This window comes from Miniopterus schreibersii (assembly GCF_964146895.1).
Source record: "Miniopterus schreibersii genome assembly, chromosome: 12".
Classification (NCBI taxonomy): Eukaryota; Metazoa; Chordata; class Mammalia; order Chiroptera; family Miniopteridae; genus Miniopterus; species Miniopterus schreibersii.
In genome coordinates, this window is record NC_138112.1 from 16,041,195 (window position 1) to 16,060,361 (window position 19,167).

Below are 19,167 nucleotides of genomic sequence, written 5' to 3' on the forward strand. Positions count from 1 at the left end.
ATTTACATAGCAGCCTCATTGTGTAGAGATAAATTACTGTAAAGAAATTCTCCTAGGCAATTTTTCACTCCAGACAAGGGTTTTATTTAGAAAATATTTTGTTTTTAAAATATCTTGTTATACATGTTTTGTCAATCTACTAATTAGTTGCAAAGCTGTTGACTTCCAGCAAAGTAAGTTCCTATGCAAATCCAGGGACTATACAGGGAGATACTTCTGCTTGACTTTTACACTTGTTAGATAGGGGTAATTAAAAGTGTTTCTGTAAAATGAGTATGAGTGTAAAAAAAAGAGGTGAAGACCAGAGTGGATGGAGGTAGTCAACAACAGGGAATGCGCCAGGTACTGTGGGAGCTACAGAGAACTGAACATAGATACTGCCCTTAGGATACTTATAATTTAATTGGAAAGGTAATAAAAAACAAAAATAGCTATACGGAAAGACCAGTATGCTGAGTATAGTAATAAAAGTGCAAAAAACAGGTGAGCACTCAAGAAGGAGAGATTGCTTTCATTTGGGAAAATCTTAGAGGAAATAGCATGAACCAGGTCTGAGTGGATGTGACATTCAGAGGTGGAGTGAGGAGAAACAGGCGTATCTATCGTTGGCGGCCGCCGCGTGGAGAAAGGCAAAGGTGCAGGGAAGGAAGCAGGCTGTGCTGGAAAGAAGGCCCAGGCCGTCCTCATTTGCAGTTCACTCTGTTGTAAAGTGACGGTGGTGGTGGTGATGACGGTAACCATTTGCTGAACGTAATGCTCTTGCCAAGCATTATACAGGTGTTTTGCCCTTGTTGTTGAATTCCACAAAATAATCAAATGAGTTAATTCTTGTTCTCCCTATTTTAGAGATGAGGTAAAGTTGTACAGATAGAAAGGGACTTTGTAGCCATTCAGTAAGCCCAGGAGGGCTGACACTGCCGTTCTTGCTAATACACCCGGCTGCCCCTTCCGAGCCTCAAGTGCTTGACTGACACACATGCTGCTACCTGGAGAAAAGATTCTGATGCAGACTAGAATTTCCTGCATTCCTACTTCTACATGTTCAACACAAATTTTCTGCCTCCTCCAGCGTTTCCCAGAAATCCCCGAGAAGACCATGTGCACCGAGACCGTTTCCAAAAAGGCTGCTTCTGAGCCTATAGTCGTGCAGAGTTGGTGGCACGGGGGGAAAGCTCATTCTGGCTGTGGTGACGTGAGGACTCACATCTCTAAGCTTGACCCTCTCTCTCTTCAGTATCAGATAACTGGTGTTATTATATAATCAAGTTTGAACTTTTAGAATGGAATTCAGGGTGTTTTGTGCCCTGGCTTCCCTCACTCCCTGGGTTTGTTTCCAAATCAATAAAATGGCAGTAAAGATACTTCTATGTGCCTCAGGGTTTATTATGGCGTAAAATAAAGTTCTGTATGTGGAATACTTTATACACTGTTTACTGCTATGTAAATATCGTTTTTATGATTACAGTCGTGTGAGATAGTTACATCCTCAGAGGCTTCTAGATACATAATCGTTTTTGTTTCTGTACTTGAGTGACTTCAGACGGCTTATTTTAGCTCCTGTCTCCTTTTTCTAAGAGACTTAACTGTCATGTCTTCGTAGCCTACTCCTCCCTCAATTTGCAGCTTTTAATCAGCAGTCAGCTAGGAAACCACACAATAGAACTTGTTAGCAATGCGTCTAAAATTAAGGTAATTTTCTTTTCTTTTACAATGAGTGAGAGATTTTATCTTTATTGGTTTAAAATTCTTTCATATATTTCAGTCTTTATAGGCTTTAAAAAACTGTAGAAGTTAATCATGCATGCACTTAATCTTTCAAGCAATACAAAAGCTTATAAAGTCAAAAAAGCATCTGGTCCCTCCCTCCCTTTCCCTTCCCAGTAACTCCCTAGATATAATCACCATTTGCTGGTATGAATATGCAGAATAGGCACGTACATAACGTTCTGCAAGTTGATTTTTTGACTGAACTATGAAATATTGATCTTTTGTGTTAGCACATTATTGGTTATTGCTACATAACAGAACCCCAGAGCTTAGTGGTTTAAGATTTTATTTATTATCTCATGGGTCCTGTGCGCTAGGAGTTAAGTAGCAGCTTAGCTAGATCCTTAGCTGAGGTCAGATCTGAGGGCGCAGCAATGAAGGCTTGAGCGGGGCTGGACTCGCTTCTGAGGTGAACCGACTTGTAGGCTGGCTGTTGCCGGGCCTCGGTTTCTCTCCTGATGCAGGATAAGGCTGCCTGAGTACCCTCACGGGGTGGTGGAAGGCTTCCCCAAGTGGGCAGTTCTAGAGATGCCTAGATCCTAGAGAGAGCCAGATAGAAACTGTCTCTTTTATGACCTAGCCTCAGAAGTCCCAGAGCATCGCTTCCACCATAATTCTGTTAAAAGCAAGACTCTAAGTTAGGTCCATATACAAGGGAAGTGAAATCAGGCTTCACATTTTGAAGGGAGGAATATCAAAGAATTTGTGGGCATATTTTAAAACCACCACAGTATGTTTAACTCTGTTTCATTTCCACGTTTGTGTTATGTTTCATAATATGGATGAACCATAATTTCTTTGACTGTGCCATTAATGGATATTGTTACTCTTCTAAACAGTGCTGCAGTGAACATACATAAATAACTTTACCAACTTGAGCTAGGATTTAACTAGATTCTTAGAAGTGGAATTGTTGGGTCAGTATTTGTTAGGGTTTTGAGTGAGGGCCCAAGGGGATAGATCTCTTATAACTAAAGAGCCTGAATGTATACAAACGTGTTTTGCCTTTCAGCTGTGTTGTGGGTAGGGTATTATTCAGAAGGGTATTTCAGTTAGTCATTGCACATAATGAGTCTCAGAAACAGAAAACATTTCAAAACCTAATTCTCAGTATAAAAAATATAAATGCTGTGAGGAATGAATGAACCAGAGGAATCGATGTTAACATGAATGAAATTCGTAAGTGTTGAGTACAAAAAGCAAGAACAGAAAAGGACCTATAATGTGATGCTAGTTATATAAAATTTGAACATGTGAAAACAGTACTATATTGCTTAGAAATAGTGTGAAGTAAAAATATAAAGAAATTTATAATAATTTCAGGATAGTGGTTCTTCTGACAACAACCTTTGGGGATTTCTTAATTGGGAAAGTTTTTTTTCTTAATCGTGATGGCAAGAACACAGATGCTTGTATTATCCATTGTACCTTTTGTAAGTCTTCACTGTTGCTTAATAAAAATTATATGAGGCTCTTAAATTTAAATTTTTAAAAAAATCTAGTAAGCTCTTATTTTAGCTTCAGCTTTTGGTATTAAGTATATACATTTGTTTATTGAAGGTGATTTTAGTTGCAATGAAGATAGTCAATGATAAAATTAGTACCTAGATTAAATACAACAGGCTCTGAAATTCAGATGGGTTTTCATCTGGAGCAATGAGCAAACCAGTGAAAATATCCCCCGGCCCAGAGGAGTCCGATGACCTGTGTTAAGCTCTGCTCACCACCTTATCTGACAGTGAGTGATGTAGGGCATTTGCTTAACCTTCTGAGTCACATGTTTCTTATCCATAAGTTATGAGGTGCAAACCCATTCTTGACTCTGGTACCATTTCTAGCATCTAAGCAAGTATGTATTTTTAGTAATTGCAAGGTTTGCATTTTTCTTTTGTTGTGCAAGAAAAAATATTCAGTATTAAATATTATTTTCTAGTGCCTTTACACTATGAATTAAAATGATTTACTAGTGGATACTAAGCTGTACAGTTGTCATTTCTAGAGATTTGTTTTTGCTGACATTTGAACAGACTTTTTTTTTTGTTGTTCCTGACTGAATATCTCTTTGTTGTGGTGGTGCTTTGAGCTTGTTAATGACCAAATTCTTATGTGGCAGCTGCACATTACACATGCTTATTCTCTGTGTTTAGGCCTTAAATCTTCTGCAACTGACTGACGGCACCACTTGCACAACTTTTGAGGTTGCAAATATAGTTCTAATAATGTTATTTCAAAGTATTTTAACCCTGCTGGGAACAATGAAATATTTCAGGGGATGAGAAGTTGTTACCATTTTATGTGTTTCACAGGTCAGACAAACTGGTAGTGTTTTCTGTATGTAGGTTTGTAGGACATGGAACATCAAGACTATTTATTCCATACCCAGCTTGAGGCTTATTCAATAGTTAGAGTAATTCTGAGAATGTTTACGTTGTTATTTTTTCTACCTAAAATCCATTACTAGCTTATTCTTAGCAGAATGTTGAAGGTCAACAGTAGGGCAATGACACAGTCTCTCACTGTACCAACCAAAGCTTTCCAACATGGTGGCAGTACTTTTTGTGACTTAACATAGTGATTACGAACAGCAACTCCTGAGTCAAACTGCCTAAGTTCAAGTCTTGGCTCCCCCCCTTCCTAGTTTGTGCTCAAGTTACTCAACCTCTCTATGCCTCAGTTTCATCTGTAAAATGCAAATGACTATAACATCTGCCTGTTAATTATGAAAATTGTAATATTTTAAAAATGGAACAGTGCCTGGCTCAGAATGAATACAGTTTAAGTATTCATTAAGTAAATACGTATAGACAGACAGATTTAGTGCACATGGGCTTGGACTTTGTGAGCTTGTTCCTGGTTGGATCTAGCCCCAAATAGTAAAAGGCACTGTGCTTTCAGTCAAATTAGTTATACAAGCTAATAAAAATAAGGAAGAATATAAAGCATTAATAAGTGATGCTTTCTCTTTGGCTGAACCAAATCAGAAGCCTACATGGCAAGGGTGCCTGTCGGTGCAATTCATAAGGGTTCCTTCTCAGATCAGAGAGCAGGTGGGTCGAGGGAGGGATGGGTCTGGAGGGACAAACAGAAAGTGTCCGTCACAGTTTCTAAGACTTTTGTTGATGGAAGACTTTTGTTCATGGTTTCCTTCACTGTGCAAAAACTTTAGTTTGATGTAGTCTCATTTGTTTAGTTTTTCTTTGTTGCCCTTGCCCAAGACCTATTCAAAAAGAAGTTGCTAAGACCGATTGATGTCAAAGAGTTTACTGCTTATGTTTTCTTCTAGGAGTTCTATGGTTTCAGGTCTTATATGTAAGTCTTTAATCCATTTTGAGTTTATTTTTGTATGTGGTGTAAGAAAGCAATCCAGTTTCACTTTTTTGCATGTGTCTGTCCAGTTTTCCTGGCACCACTTACTGAAGACACTGTCTTTACCCCATTGTATATCCTCGCCTACTTTGTCACAGACTAATTGACCATAGAGGCGAGGGTTTCTTTCTGGGCTTTTTATTCTGTTCTATTCTATTGATCTTTATATCTGTTTTTATGACAGTACCATACCATTTTAATTTTTGTAGCTTTGTAATATAGTTTGAAATCAGGGCGTGTGATACCTCACACTTTGTTCTTTCTCAAGGTTTCTTTGGCTCTTCAGAGTCTTCTGTGGTTCCTATAAACTTTAGGATTAATTCTAGTTCTGAGAAGAATGCCATTGGTATTTTGATAGGCATTGCATTGAATCTGTATATTGCTTTAGGTAGTAAGAACATTTAAAAAATAATAATCTTTCCGATCCATGAGCATGGTATATCCTTTCCTTTATTTGTATACTCTTCCATTTCTTTCTTCAGTGTTCTACAGTTGTCAGAATACAGGTCTTTTCACCTAAGTATTTTTGCTTTTTTATGCAATTGTAACTGGTATCGTTTTCTTAATTTGTCTTCATCATTCATTATTGGTGTATAGAAAAGCAACATAATTCTGTATATTGATTTTTTTATCCTTCAACTCTACTGGATTCATTTATTACTCTAATAGGGTTTTTTTAATGAAATCATCTACGGTTTTCTATAAGTAGTATCATGTCTGTGCAAATAGAGCTTTACTTCATCCTTTCCAGCTCAGATATCTTCTTTTGTGTCCTTGTCTGAGTGCTATGGCAAGGACTTACAGTGCTGTGTTGAATAGAAATGGTGATAGTGGGCATCTGAGAGGAAAAGCTTTCATCTTCTTACCACTGAGTATATTAGCTATGGGCCTGTCATACGTAGCCTTTATTATGTTGACATATCTAACCCACACACTCCAGTTAGCCTGGCTCTCGCTGCTCAGGAACCAGCCCCCTTCCTCCTTCCTCCCTCCCAGGGCTTGTTTAGTTCCTTCTCCATTGCAACCCTATGCCAGGAGGCTCTGGAGACAGAAAAGATGTAACCCTTGCCCGAAGCAGTTCATGGGCTAGTAAGAAAGACAAGGAAACAACACCTTTACAATATGTTGTGTCGGAGACCAGTTCCATTTTTCACCCCTTCCCAGGAATCTCCCTTTTTATCGAAGACCTATTTTTCATTTTTCTGAACTCTTAGTTATATCATTACCATTAAAAATTATGATGTCTTGCTTTATCTTTGCGATGGAATTAGCTCGTTAATTGCAAGAACTGCATCTTATATTTTCATTTTGCTCTACAAAAGTGCCAGGTACAATTGTAGAAGAATTTGGTCATTTCTAGCAGATGTTCCTGACTGTGTAAGGAACTAGAGGGAAAGCCAAAGAGGTGTCTAAACTCTTCATCATGACAGAAAGGCCAAGTCTCCTCTGCTGCTTAATACTCTGCTACCTCCATTTGCCCCAACAGACCTAACTACTCAACTTGACCCTGGCATGAAGTTCATTTCTATGTTTCTGTTGCTTTTTCAGATCAATTCCTCTGCCTGAAGTACTTCCCACACATTCTGTCACAGACAAATGGTGCACAGAGAATAGTTCCCTTATCACAAAACAAAAATGGAGAGCAGTTGGACTGTTTTGAGTATTTTTACAGCAGCGACAAAGCGTCACTCATATCCATGCATACATTCTTTACCTGGCTCCGCTTTTCCTCCTGAACACTGCAGCTATGGGGAAGGATGGTGCACGATACTGTTGTTACAGGCCTTTCATTTTCCTGTGATTGTTAGTTGAAACCAGCGGTTAAGATTGAGAAAGTCTCTAATTGAAATCTATAGATGATTTCAGTTTTATTAAGTAAGTTTGGGGAGTGATTTGGCAAGTATTGATTGGCTTAATTCATCTCACAGTGATTAGTTTCAAAGATCTGTAAAAGAACCAGCTCAGCACAGCCGCTAGTGAGTACAGCTGCCGGGAGACACATTTTGTAAGAAATGAAAAAACTGTGAACCTGAGTGTATTAGTTTCCTAGGGCTGCCACAATAAAGGACCACAAACTGGGTGCCTTAAACAACAGAAATTTATTGTGTCACAGCCCTGGAGGCTAGAAGTCCAAGATCAGATAGTCAGCAGGGTTGCTTTCCCCCTGAGGGCCATGAGAGAGAGAGTCTGTTCCATACCTCTTGCCTAGTTCTAGAGGTCTGCTGGCCATCCTTGGTGTTCCTTGATTTATGGGGGCATCACCGTGACGTAACGTCTGCCTTCATCTTCACATAGTGGTTTTCCTGTGTGTGTGTCTACCTGCAGATTTCCCCATTTTATAAGGACACCAGTTTTCTAACCCCCGTTTCCCCATTCATAAGGACCATTCTAATGACGTCTTTTTAACTTGGTACTTGGTAAAGATCCTATCTCCAAATAAGGTCATATCCACATAAGAATTTGAGGGGGGGCAGTTCAACTCATAACACTGAGCACCAGCAGCTGTGTGTTGCATACGCCTTTCCTGGCATCTCCACTTTCCACCTGCACTAGCCGAGGTATTATCCATAGTATGTCCACTTTATTGAATGAGTTGTATTTAGTAGCGTGCCTCTCCTTTCCAGAATAATACCAAAATAATGAAGCCACAGTGATTCAAAGTTGGAATCTCTTCTTTCTGCCAGCCTGGGTCTGCTTCAGGATTGGAGCCTGCAGTGGAAAGTTGACGTTGTTGGCTTCCTTCCTTCTCTGCCTTTCTCCCCTTCACTTCTGTTGGCTTAATGTTTGCTTGTTTTTTATTTTCTTGCAGAGAATACCCCACTTGTGTCTTCCACCTATAAAAATGTATCTTCCAAAAGCACTGTGAAACCATCTCCAACTCCAGTTTCCTCAGTGGCAAACACCACCTCGAAATCCCCAGCAAAACCATCACCTACTCCAGTTTCTATAGCCACAAAAAATGTGACAGCCACCACCTTGAAAACCAAAGCAACTTCTCAAATGACAACACCAGGGGTCTCAGTAAACACGACTTCCACCACCTTAAAGTCTACACCCAAAATAACAAGTGTTTCACAAAAGACATCCCAGACATCAACATCCACGATGGCCACAACCCACAATAATTCTGTGACATCTGTTTCTTCATCGGTAACAGGTATGTATTAAAAATGATCTATTTTTCCTATACTAAAAATAGTTAATTTAAATGCCACATTTAGATCATTATTTCATTCGGCAAAAATAAATAAATTTAGGCAATGATTTCCTGTTAAGTAAATTAGTTGTAGAGATCTGGAAAAGAGTCAATTCACCTAGTATACTTCTCCCTTTTTTAAAAAAGGGTTTCCAATTTAATGATACCAAATAAGGACTGTGTAAGATGCATCTGTGAATAAGTAATTTATCCTAACAGGATTTTATATTACGATTTGAAAACTTGTCATACCTTTTACTCTCTACCTCATTGTAGGAAGGAATTAGGCAGGGCAGGCTCAATAAACATGATTTCCAAACCAAAATCATGGTGAACTTTGGTTTTAATTCATTTGTGCCATAAAGATTTAAAATGGTACTAGATATAACCATGTATGTAGTATCAAAGTCTCAGCACTCTTTACTTTTTGCATTTTTAAAAATATAATGCCTGTGAAACAGCTAATTCGAAAACCTTAAGACGATCCTCTTTTTAAGTTACCCAACGTTGAAGTTCTATTTAAAAGCTAGTGATTACATTTATTGGAACAAATAGCAGACTTTATGGTTTCTTTTGTGTGTTTTTACATATTTTACTCCATCTAGTTTATTTTCTTTATTACTACAATGTATGTATTGGAATCAACTTTAATGTCTCAGGTTTTTGTCATTATTAAAACCAAAATAGTTTAGATTCCCAGTTTATTCAGGAGGAGAAATTTCAGTTAGAAACATTCAGATTGGATCCAGTTGCAAGATTATAGCTGTGTTACCCAGACCTATTTTGTTAAGGCATGAGTTCTTAAGAGGATTCATAAGGAAAAAATTCCCCAAGTCTTGCTGCCTCTGAGGTTTTGGTAGACTATCGGGGTCCAGGCCTATCAAACACGGTAAGATCTTGGGGTTGCAGGCACTAGGGGTTTTTCACCAGACACACTGGAGAGCAACTTTCTATGCTTAGAGTCCCCCTTGTCTCCAATTCAGTGTTCATTTATATAGAGATTCAGGAAGTTTTAGTTTATTACAATGTTTTTTAAAAGCACTAAAGCCTATTTTGTTTTGTTTTCTTCTAGTCACAGCAACTGTGAATTCTAAAGACAATAAAGGATCAAAATTTGATATTGGCAGCTTTATTGGTGGTATTGCATTAACGCTGGGAATCTTATCTATTCTTTACGTTGGATGCAAAGTGTATTACTCAAGAAGAGGCATTCAGTATAGAACAATGTGAGTTTTGATTACCCAGGACTTTTTATTTCTGTTTTTATTTATTTAAGTATCATGACAGAATATCATAGTAGTAGGGGAGTGTTCATCTCAGAGGTGAGTAGTTGGTAGATTTATGAGTTATATTCCCTTTAATCCTCTCTGCCCAAAGTAAATTGTTTATGTACAGCCTCTGGTTATAATTATTTACAAACAAAAATGGATATATACACCTATAAAAATGTATTTTATTAATTTCATACATATTTTACCAGAGACCCAAATTAAGCCAACCCTTTTTGCTTGCTTATAGCTCTAATTGTAAGAAATACCATATGAGGCTTCATGTGGCTGTTGACCTGGCATGTCTTGTGTTTGCCAGTAGCATTAAAATAACATCCTTGGTGCAAACTTGGTTTTTGCTTTCTATGACAGAGGCAGAGCAACTGAGGAAATCCTTCTGACAGCCACATTTTCCCTGATAACTTACTATATCAAATGAGTTGTTAGTATAATGTATGTTATCATTTTATCTGTAGTAAAATGATTTTTCAGGTGAGCTTTATCAAGTCCCGATCACCAAACCATATTCACCCTTCATATAATTTTACAGGTCTTATGATTTTTGGAGGTGTTGTCTCCCAGCTTTCATTACAAAGTCCTTTTGAATTTTTCTCTGAGTCTTATATGTAAAAGTACCAATTCATTCTTTTGCTGTTAATGTTTATAAATACCATAGACTAGACGATCATTTCCCAAAATTTGTTCCTTCCAAGTTGTAAACATATGCATCCCACGCAGACTTTCCACATTAGAAACATTTGGGGAAAACTGATTGAGCCTTAAAAATTTGCAGTAATTTTTAAAATCACTATGTGTTTCTAGAATTATTTATCATCTATTTTCTGGGTAAATTTAAGCAGTTAAATGGAAGGCACATTTGATTATTGTAAATTAAATACCACTTATTTTTATAGTATAAATTTTTATTCATGTCGTTGAGGCTATAAAATAGTGAAGCAATTAAATTTAAATGTGTAGTTTTTTTAAATTGACTTAACTACAAAGTATGCAATTTAGCTTTATGGGCTAATTTTTTCCTCACATATACATGACCACATAATGCTGCATGCCCTGTGGAATAAGTCAGAGTCCCCACTACATAAAGGGAACTGTGCTTGCAGAAGCAGAGTTTGACTGTAAAAAGGGTCTTACTTTCATGTAGGAATCAGTAGATGGTGAAAATACCGTATTTAATTGAATCTAAGTATAAATTTTTGCATTTTTCCACATTTTATCACCTCTGAAATTAGGATATATTTTACAGTCTATGGGATGAGAAAGCATTGTGTTTTAGTTTAATTGGCTGTATTTTTCTTAGTGCTATGTAAAAAAAAAAAAGTGCATTTTAAAACCAATAGTTCCTTTGAAGTTATAAAAAAAAATGACATTCCATAGGTAAGGACTTAATGTTTGTCCCATTAAAGAAACAGAGACCGTCTATGTCCAGCAATAATGAGAATTTCTAGTTTTCATTGATTGGGTAATAACTGATGAAAACAGTTTAAAATGTTAGCTCCTATGTTTCTTAGAGTTGCGTGGAGAGAGAGTGGAGTGAAAAATAGTTGAAACATGGGATTTGGGGCAGAGAGACTTAGTTTTGAGTCTGGTTGGCTGCGACTGGCAGGGCGCCTTCCCCTGCGTATGTAAACGAGGCAGCTTGGTGCACATACTCGCTTAGCTCCTGCTCCTCTACAAAGGGGATCATGAAAACGTCGAGTAAATAAAAGGGTCCTCTGCGTAGAGTTACTGCGATGATTGAATGAGTTACGGATGTCAAGTCTGTAGTATAACACCTGGCACATAGTACATGCTCAAGAAATGGTGGTGGTTTCCTTTTTCAACTCGTGAAAAGCCCCACAGCCCTAAGAGGCAGCGCAGAGATTTAAGCCTAGATTAAGTTTAGGTTTGACAGCTCCAGCTACTGCACCATACCAGGTACTTTTACTTAAAAAACTTTACACAGAGAAATCACAATTAATTTTGATGCTGAAACTTGAAATTATTTAGTTTACTTAAAAGTATGAATAGATAATTCGTTTTGATACAAATACAAAACAAAGTAATTTTAACTTTTGGTATATTACAGTGATGAACATGATGCCATCATTTAAGGAAATCTAAGGACCAAAGGAAAGAAGATTGTTGCAACCCTATGGATTAATTTAAGACAATGTCCTCTTTTTGAAAATAGTATAAACAGACCATGCATATAATGTACAATGTATCACATAAATATATAAAAGTTCATCATGATTACTAAAGGTAAAAAGGGTTTGTTTTGGGTTTTTAGTGAACACTTGGAGTGTATGGTTAATGCAGTGGTTATATTCACTTCTAGAAAATGTATAGTAAGACAAGTCCTGTCACATTTTCCTGTGGCGTTGGTCACATAGGGCCAGTAACTGAACACAGATACAGATGAGCTTGTCACAGCACTCAAGATGTTGATTGTCTTTATTGCTCACACAGAGAACTTAGTGCTACTCAGAACTGGATATATCCCACTTGCTAATGCCACACAGAAATGTTATGAGTAAATCAGGTCTTAAGCATAATTTTAGTTTAAGTGTCTCTTCAGAAAGCATCAATATTTTATGTGTTTTAAAGCTTACTTCTTGGTTGAGAAACAAAATGCACCCCTCCAAAAAAAATCAAGTAAAAGCAGAAACAGTACCAGGGCTGAACCCTGTTAGAGAGCCTGTGTTTTTATTAATAACTTCTTTTAAGCTTTCGGTGGCAGTTGATATAATTATCTTTTTCCCCCCTGTAATTTCAGTAAGTTGCAGTGTTTAACATGATAGTATTTTAAAGACTTAGTTGTTAGTATTAAATAAGTTAGAGTATTTGCTACTGTGAGAATATTGTCACCACTGGAAACTGCTTTATTTCATAGTCAGCTACTATATATTTAGTGAATATTTTTAAGAAATGTAGAGCTGCTTTCAATACATAGAAACATAACTTTTAAAAAAGTCTCTTATATGATTTCCAAATAACATTTAGGACTCTGTCTAGTCAGAACTATAGGTTAATGCTGTGTTTATCAAGCCAAGGATTGTAGAGCTCCCTCAAGCTACTAAACCTACAAGATGAAAATACTGTATTTTTCTGCACTGTTAAAAGTTTGGGGAGACTGCATTTTTGTACTAAAATACCAGTGTATTTTGGAATAAATTCTTACATAAGTCCTGTTTTAAAACTTCCTTATTTGGGAATTCTTCCCACCACTCCCTTTTTGCTGAAGAGGAGGCACTTTCAGATGTAATGGAGAGGAAAAGCATAGTACTGTAGGGACACCAATATTAGCCAGCATATTTTTTTGAGTGTTTTCAGTTTTACAGTTTATATTCCAGCACTCAAAACTCAGGGTCAAGTTTTGACAAAAGAGGTATTTAGTCTTACTAAGATCGTATTTCTGTCTTAGATTAGTCAAAGTAAATCATAACCAATTTCTAACCGTCTAAAAATGAGCTAAGATGTCCTAATAAACATGCATCTACATTTAACAGCCATTAAATATAACTTTTTGATCAGCTTTTGCTTTATGGAGAATATCATATGCACATTTTTATAGAAAAGGGTCATTTCTACTCACTGTGCAGGATGGCTAATTGATGTGAATGTGGATGATAAATTATCCAAAGTATGGGTATGTGACACATGCAGTGTGGAAGGAACATTACGAAACCCATGTGTTTACATTAGTTTGAAAAAAAGATGTTGGCTGATAGGTAAGCTGGCTGTTACTACTAACTTAGCCCTAACTCATCTTTAGTAATGGGGCCTTTTAAATTTTAAGTTGTTTTGTCCCCTGCCTTCTTGATATTTTAGTACTCAGATCACTCAGAACTTTGTAGACAGGCCTGATTTTCTTGACTTCTTTCTTTAGCACTTTGAAGATATTAAACCACTTTTTAAGTACTAAATGTCATTATATGCATTTAAAGTTTCCTGTGCTTTGGGTTTAAAATAATTTAGTTACGTCTTTTCTCTGTATTTAAGGTGGATAATATGTTACTTTTAAATACCAGTACTTCCATACAGTCATTTTTTTGGTTGTGAGCAAAATTTGAGAGAAATGGGGATACAAACCAATATTTTGCTTTGGAGCACATTTCCTATTTTTTTTCTAATTATGTTTACTTAAAGCAAATGTTCAGTTTTGTTTGCATTCTTGGAGAATGTATTTACTTGAAGATAAAAGCAGTCCAGATGTATATAATAGGGAGAATCCAATCAATGATTTTAAATTTTCCTTGGATAATCCATAAAATACATAATTCACATACAGATTAAATAAGAGTTGGCAATATATTAGTGATAATTTTGTATTTTTCAGGAAAAAAAAATTTAAGTGAATTCCTCTTTTTTCTTTTTATTATAATGACTAGTTTTGGGTATTTCATTTTTACTAAGATCTATTTTTAGAATAAAACTTTGTTCACCAAGAGTTTTATGTGTGTGGTTTTGCTCCATTTCATCAAACTCAAGAGAAACTAACAGAATAGGAAAAGCCCAAAACAATAAGTGTCATTGTTGGGGCTAAACTGACACTGTAAGTGTACTTATCTGGACCAGCAGCAGCATCACCCGGAAACTTGTTAGGAGCGCAGATGCTTGAGCCCCCCCACCCCAGGCCTACTGAAACTCGGGTAGAGCCCAGCAGTCAATGTTTTAACAGTCTTAACAGATGATTCTGATGAATACCAAAGTTTGAGAAGCACTGCTCAAAGAATTTTCATTTGAAGCCAGTTACTTATTCTGATAGGTAAATTTTTAAAAAATAGGTATATTCATAGTAGAAATAAACTACCATTACCAATATAAATCAACCAGCCACAAATGCATTAATGTGCAGTATTCAAGTCTTTCTTTAAAACTGGATATAATTTATCTGATAGCAAATATTTGTTATAATCAAGGGGAAAGGGTACAGTCCTCAGGAAACCCTTTATATAATAAAAAATGCCCTGTTATAATATTTGTAAACAATTCTTTCTCCCTCCCCACCCTTGCTTGGCTTCACTCTGGGCAGAGTTTACACCCCCACCAACTTCATGTGTGGCATGTGTCTTGCTTTTGACCCAATGGTATGGGAGTAAATATAAGTAGCACATCTGTCTAGGAAAAAAAAAAGGCCCTTTTAAGTTTCAGCTAATTATTTTTTAAAAATTAAAGTATGTTATGCATACAAAAAGAATGCTGAGAATGAATGACATCACCAAGATGGCAACATAGGTTGTTTCTGACTTTGCTTTCCCTCACGAGGGTGCCCACTCTCCTCTCTCCTCTCTCCTGTTCAGCAGGGGAAAATCAATTTAACTCTAAATAAAAGCTATATTAATCACAACAGTATGGTACTAGCATAAAAACAGACACACTGACCAATGGAAAAGAAGCCAAAGCCTAGAAAGAAATCAGTGCATGTACCATCAACTAATATTTGACAAGGGAGTCAATACTCAATGGAGAAAAGACAGCCTCTTCAGTAAATGGTGCTGGGAAATTTGGATATTCACATGTAAAATAAAGAAACTATCTTAGATCACTCTCAAAAATTAACACTAAACGGATTAAAGACTTAAAAAGCCCCTTGACAATGGGTCTTGGCAGTGGATTTTTGGATATGATACCTAAAGCTAAAGCAACAAAATAAAAAATAGTAGGACTACATTAAACTAAGAAATATGCATGATAAAAAAAATTTGATGAAAATACAAAAATTTTCAATCCAGATATAATTCAGTAGGTGAGTGGGTAAACAATTTGTGGTTTATACACACCATGAAATACTACTTAGCAATAGAAAGGAGCAAATTATTGCTACATACAACAGCTTGGGTGAACCTCCAGAAAATTATTCTGAATGAAAAATCCACTCCCAGAAGGTTATATACTGTGTGATTCCATTTATATAACATTCTTGAAATAACAAAATTATAGGAATGGAGAGCACATTAGTGGTTGCCAGCAGTTGGAGGGGGTGGCGGGCAGGAGGAAAGTTGTGTGACTACAAGAAGGCAAAGGGAGGGATCTTTGTGGTCATGGAAACGTTCTGGATCTTGACCATATTAATGCTAGTATCCTGGATATGATATTGTGATACAGTTTTCAATGTGTTAATATCAAGTGAAACTTTGTCATATTATTTCTTACACCTGTATGTGAAACTAAAATCATCTACAAAACCATTTTTATCTAAAAAAAAAAAAACAAAAATTTTCATGTCTACTCTGCTGTTACATGTCCTTAACAAATTCATTGGTAGGTTGGTAGTAAAGGGGAGAACACAGTTTAATAGACATCTCTGGATATAAATAGCTAACAACTAAGAAAAAATTAGTTGTAGAGCTGAGGTTAAGTCCTGGAAGGTTTCTGTGAATAGAAAGTATTCAGCATCCTTGCCCTTTCCCTGCACCAGCACCACACCCTATACATACCCATCCATCCTGAACCTTTGCCTTCCCGTCTGAGGAAGAGTTGGGCTTCTGCTCCAAAATGTCTAGGTTTATTTCCAGCTACCCAAAGGCCTTGCCTATTATTGTTAATAAAACATCATAATCGTTTTTAACCATTTCTTAAGAACCAATTAAAATGCTACCTCTTATGGAGAATTTTTCCTTTGCCTTCAAGCTTGTTCTCTCTTCTGTTTTTGCTGCTGCTGCTGCTGCTGCTTTGAAAAGTTGAGAAAAGGGCACGTAGCAAAAGGCTTCTCCAAACATGTCATCCTGTCCTTTTGCTATGGGATCAGGCAGGAGATTTCTGGGAAAAATATCCACTGAGATAGAACACTTCCTAAATCATTCTGTGAGGCTAGCATTACCCTGATACCAAAGCCAAACACACCACAAGAAAACTACAAACCAATATCCCTTACGGATAAAAATGCAAAAATCCACAACAAAATATTAGCAAACTGGATCCAATAACATTAAAAGGATTATACCATGACCAAATGGGATTTATCCCAGGAAGGTAAAGATGGTTCATCATAACAAGAATCAATGTAGTATATAAAACAAAGCAGGGTGTGGCCATCTTGGTGCAGAAAACGTATTTGACAGTATCCAACATCCTTTCATGATAACACCGAGAAAACTAGAAGTGACTTCCCCAACCCAGCAAATGGCATTTATTTTAAAAAAAAGAAAAAAGCCACAAAAGTTAATGTACTTGATAATAAAAGAGACAAAGCTTTCCCTCAAAGATCAGGCACAAGACAAGGAAGCCCAGTTTCACCATTGCTGTTCCACACTGTGCTGAAAGTTCTAAAGAAATCAAGTGAGAAAAAGCATCAAACTAGAACATAAAACTATCTCTATTTGCAGATGGCATGATCCTAATATAGAAATTCCCAACAAAACAAAAAAATCTAGAGCCAATAGATTCACACAGTTGCAGGGTACAAGATCACATAAAAATCAGTTGTGTTTCTATACACTAGCAATGAGTGTTCCAAAAGAAAATCTCATTTACAACATCCAAAAGAATACCTAGGAATAAATTTAACCAAGGAGGCGATAGTGACTTGTGCACTGAAAACTACAAAACACTGCTGAAGTTAAAGACCTAATTAAATGGATAAAATCCCTGTGTTCATGGATTGGGAGACAATATTGTAAACATGCCAATACTACCCAAAGCAATTTACAGATTCAACGCAATCCCTATCAAAATTCCAACAGCTTTATCAAATTCATATTTAATGGCAAGGGGCCCCAAATAGCCAAAACAATCTTGAACAAAATTGGAAGATCACACTTTCCAATTTAAAAACATATAGTAATGAAAAGTGTGGTACTGGCATAGGATAAATTTAGAGACCAATGGAATTGAACTGACCACCAGGAATATAGACATAATCTATGCACACACACCCTTTTTTATTTTTTTGCTATGCACTGGAGGACAAGTGCCCAAGTTTTTAAAATTGTATTTTTAGATAACATAGTTGCCACTTGATTTTTGTGACCAGAGCACCTGATTTTCTTAGCAAATTTTCAGGATTCAGTACAATATTAACTAGTCATGTTGTACATTAGGTATCTGGACTTAACTCATTTTACATAACTGCAATTGTGTGGTCTTTGACTAACATCTCCCCATTTTTCCACTTCCCTTTCCCTAGTACCTACCTACTGTTCTACTCTCTACTTCTCTGTACTTGATTCTTTTAAATTCCACACATGAGAGTATACTTTTTTTTCCTATTTCTGGCTTAATTCACTTAGCTTAATATCCTCTAGGTTCATCCATGGTATCACAATGGCAGGATTTCTTTATTTTTCAAGACTAAATTAAATATTCATACAGATATATCTGTTTTTTAACCCATTCTGACGAATGCATAGATTGTTTCCATATCTTACCTATTATTAATAATACTGCAATAAATGTGGGAACACAGTATCTTCAAGGTACTGATGTCATTTCCTTTAGGTGTATACCCAGAAGCGGGATTGCTGAATCATATGGTAGTTCTATTTTTAATTTTTTGAGGGATCTTCATACTGTTTTCCATAGTGGTTGTACCAATATACAATCCCACCAAAATTGTATAAGGGACCTCTTTTCTCCACATCCTTGCCAGCACTTCTTTTACTTCGTCTTTTTGATAACAGCTCTCTCATTATTTTGATTTGAATTTCCTTGATAGTGACGTTGAACACCTTTCCATAATTCCTGTTGGTTATTTTTGTCGTCTTTGGAAAAATGTCTATTCAGTTCCTCTGCTCTTTTATTGGGTTTTGTTTTTTTATTAAAGTGTATGAGTTCCTTACATTTTTTTGGACATTAATCTCATCAGATATATTAGTTGCAAATATTTATTCCCATTCTCTAAGTTGTCTTTTCATTTTTTCTTTTCCTGTGCAGAGCTTTTTAGTTTGATGTTGTCCCATGTTTATTTTTGCTTCTGTTGCCTGAGCTTTGGATGTCATATCCAAAAAATCATAGCCGAGGCCAATGTCACAGTACCTTTCCTCTATTTTTTCTTTTAGGAGTTTTACAATTTCAGGTCTTACATTTAAGTCTTTAATCCATTTTCAGTTATTTTCATATACGGTTTATAGTAAGGGTTTTTTTTGTTTGTTTTTTTTTTTGCATGTTGCTGTCCAGTTTTCCCAACACTATCCTGTTCTGATTATGTATTCTTGACACCTCTGTCAAAAATTAGTTGACCATATATGTTTGGGTTTATTTCTAGGCTCTCTGTTCCACTGGCCTCTGTATTTTTATGCCAGTACCATAGTATTTTGATAACTATAGCCTTGTATTATAATTTTAAATCAGGAAGTGTGATTACATTACCATTTACTTCTATTTTATGCAATATTTTTACTAAATATAAGAAACACACAAGTTCTTCTACATTATTAAAACTTAGCTGAATAACCCGGCCGGGAGTGGCTCAGCAGTTGAGCGTCAACCTGGGATCCAGGCAATCGGGATTAGATTCCTGGTCAGGGCACATGCCCCGGTTGCGGGCTCGATCAATGACTCTCTCTCCCTCTCCTTTCCTCTCTCTGAAATCAATAAAGATATATTTAAAAAAACAAAAAACAAAACTTA

At 36.4% G+C, this 19,167-nt stretch overlaps 1 protein-coding gene across 1 annotated transcript in view; it reads left to right on the forward strand.

The window, feature by feature from the left end:
* Nucleotides 1-12,784, forward strand: part of TMEM123 (transmembrane protein 123) — a 35,732-nt gene extending 22,948 nt beyond the window's left edge. Inside the window, exons 3-5 of the mRNA XM_081153667.1 lie at nucleotides 7,943-8,290; nucleotides 9,402-9,555; nucleotides 11,684-12,784. Coding sequence (XP_081009793.1) covers nucleotides 7,943-8,290; nucleotides 9,402-9,555; nucleotides 11,684-11,708 — 527 coding nt within the window. The 3' untranslated portion in view covers nucleotides 11,709-12,784. The remainder of the gene's footprint in view (nucleotides 1-7,942; nucleotides 8,291-9,401; nucleotides 9,556-11,683) is intronic.
* Nucleotides 12,785-19,167: the final 6,383 nt, after the last annotated feature.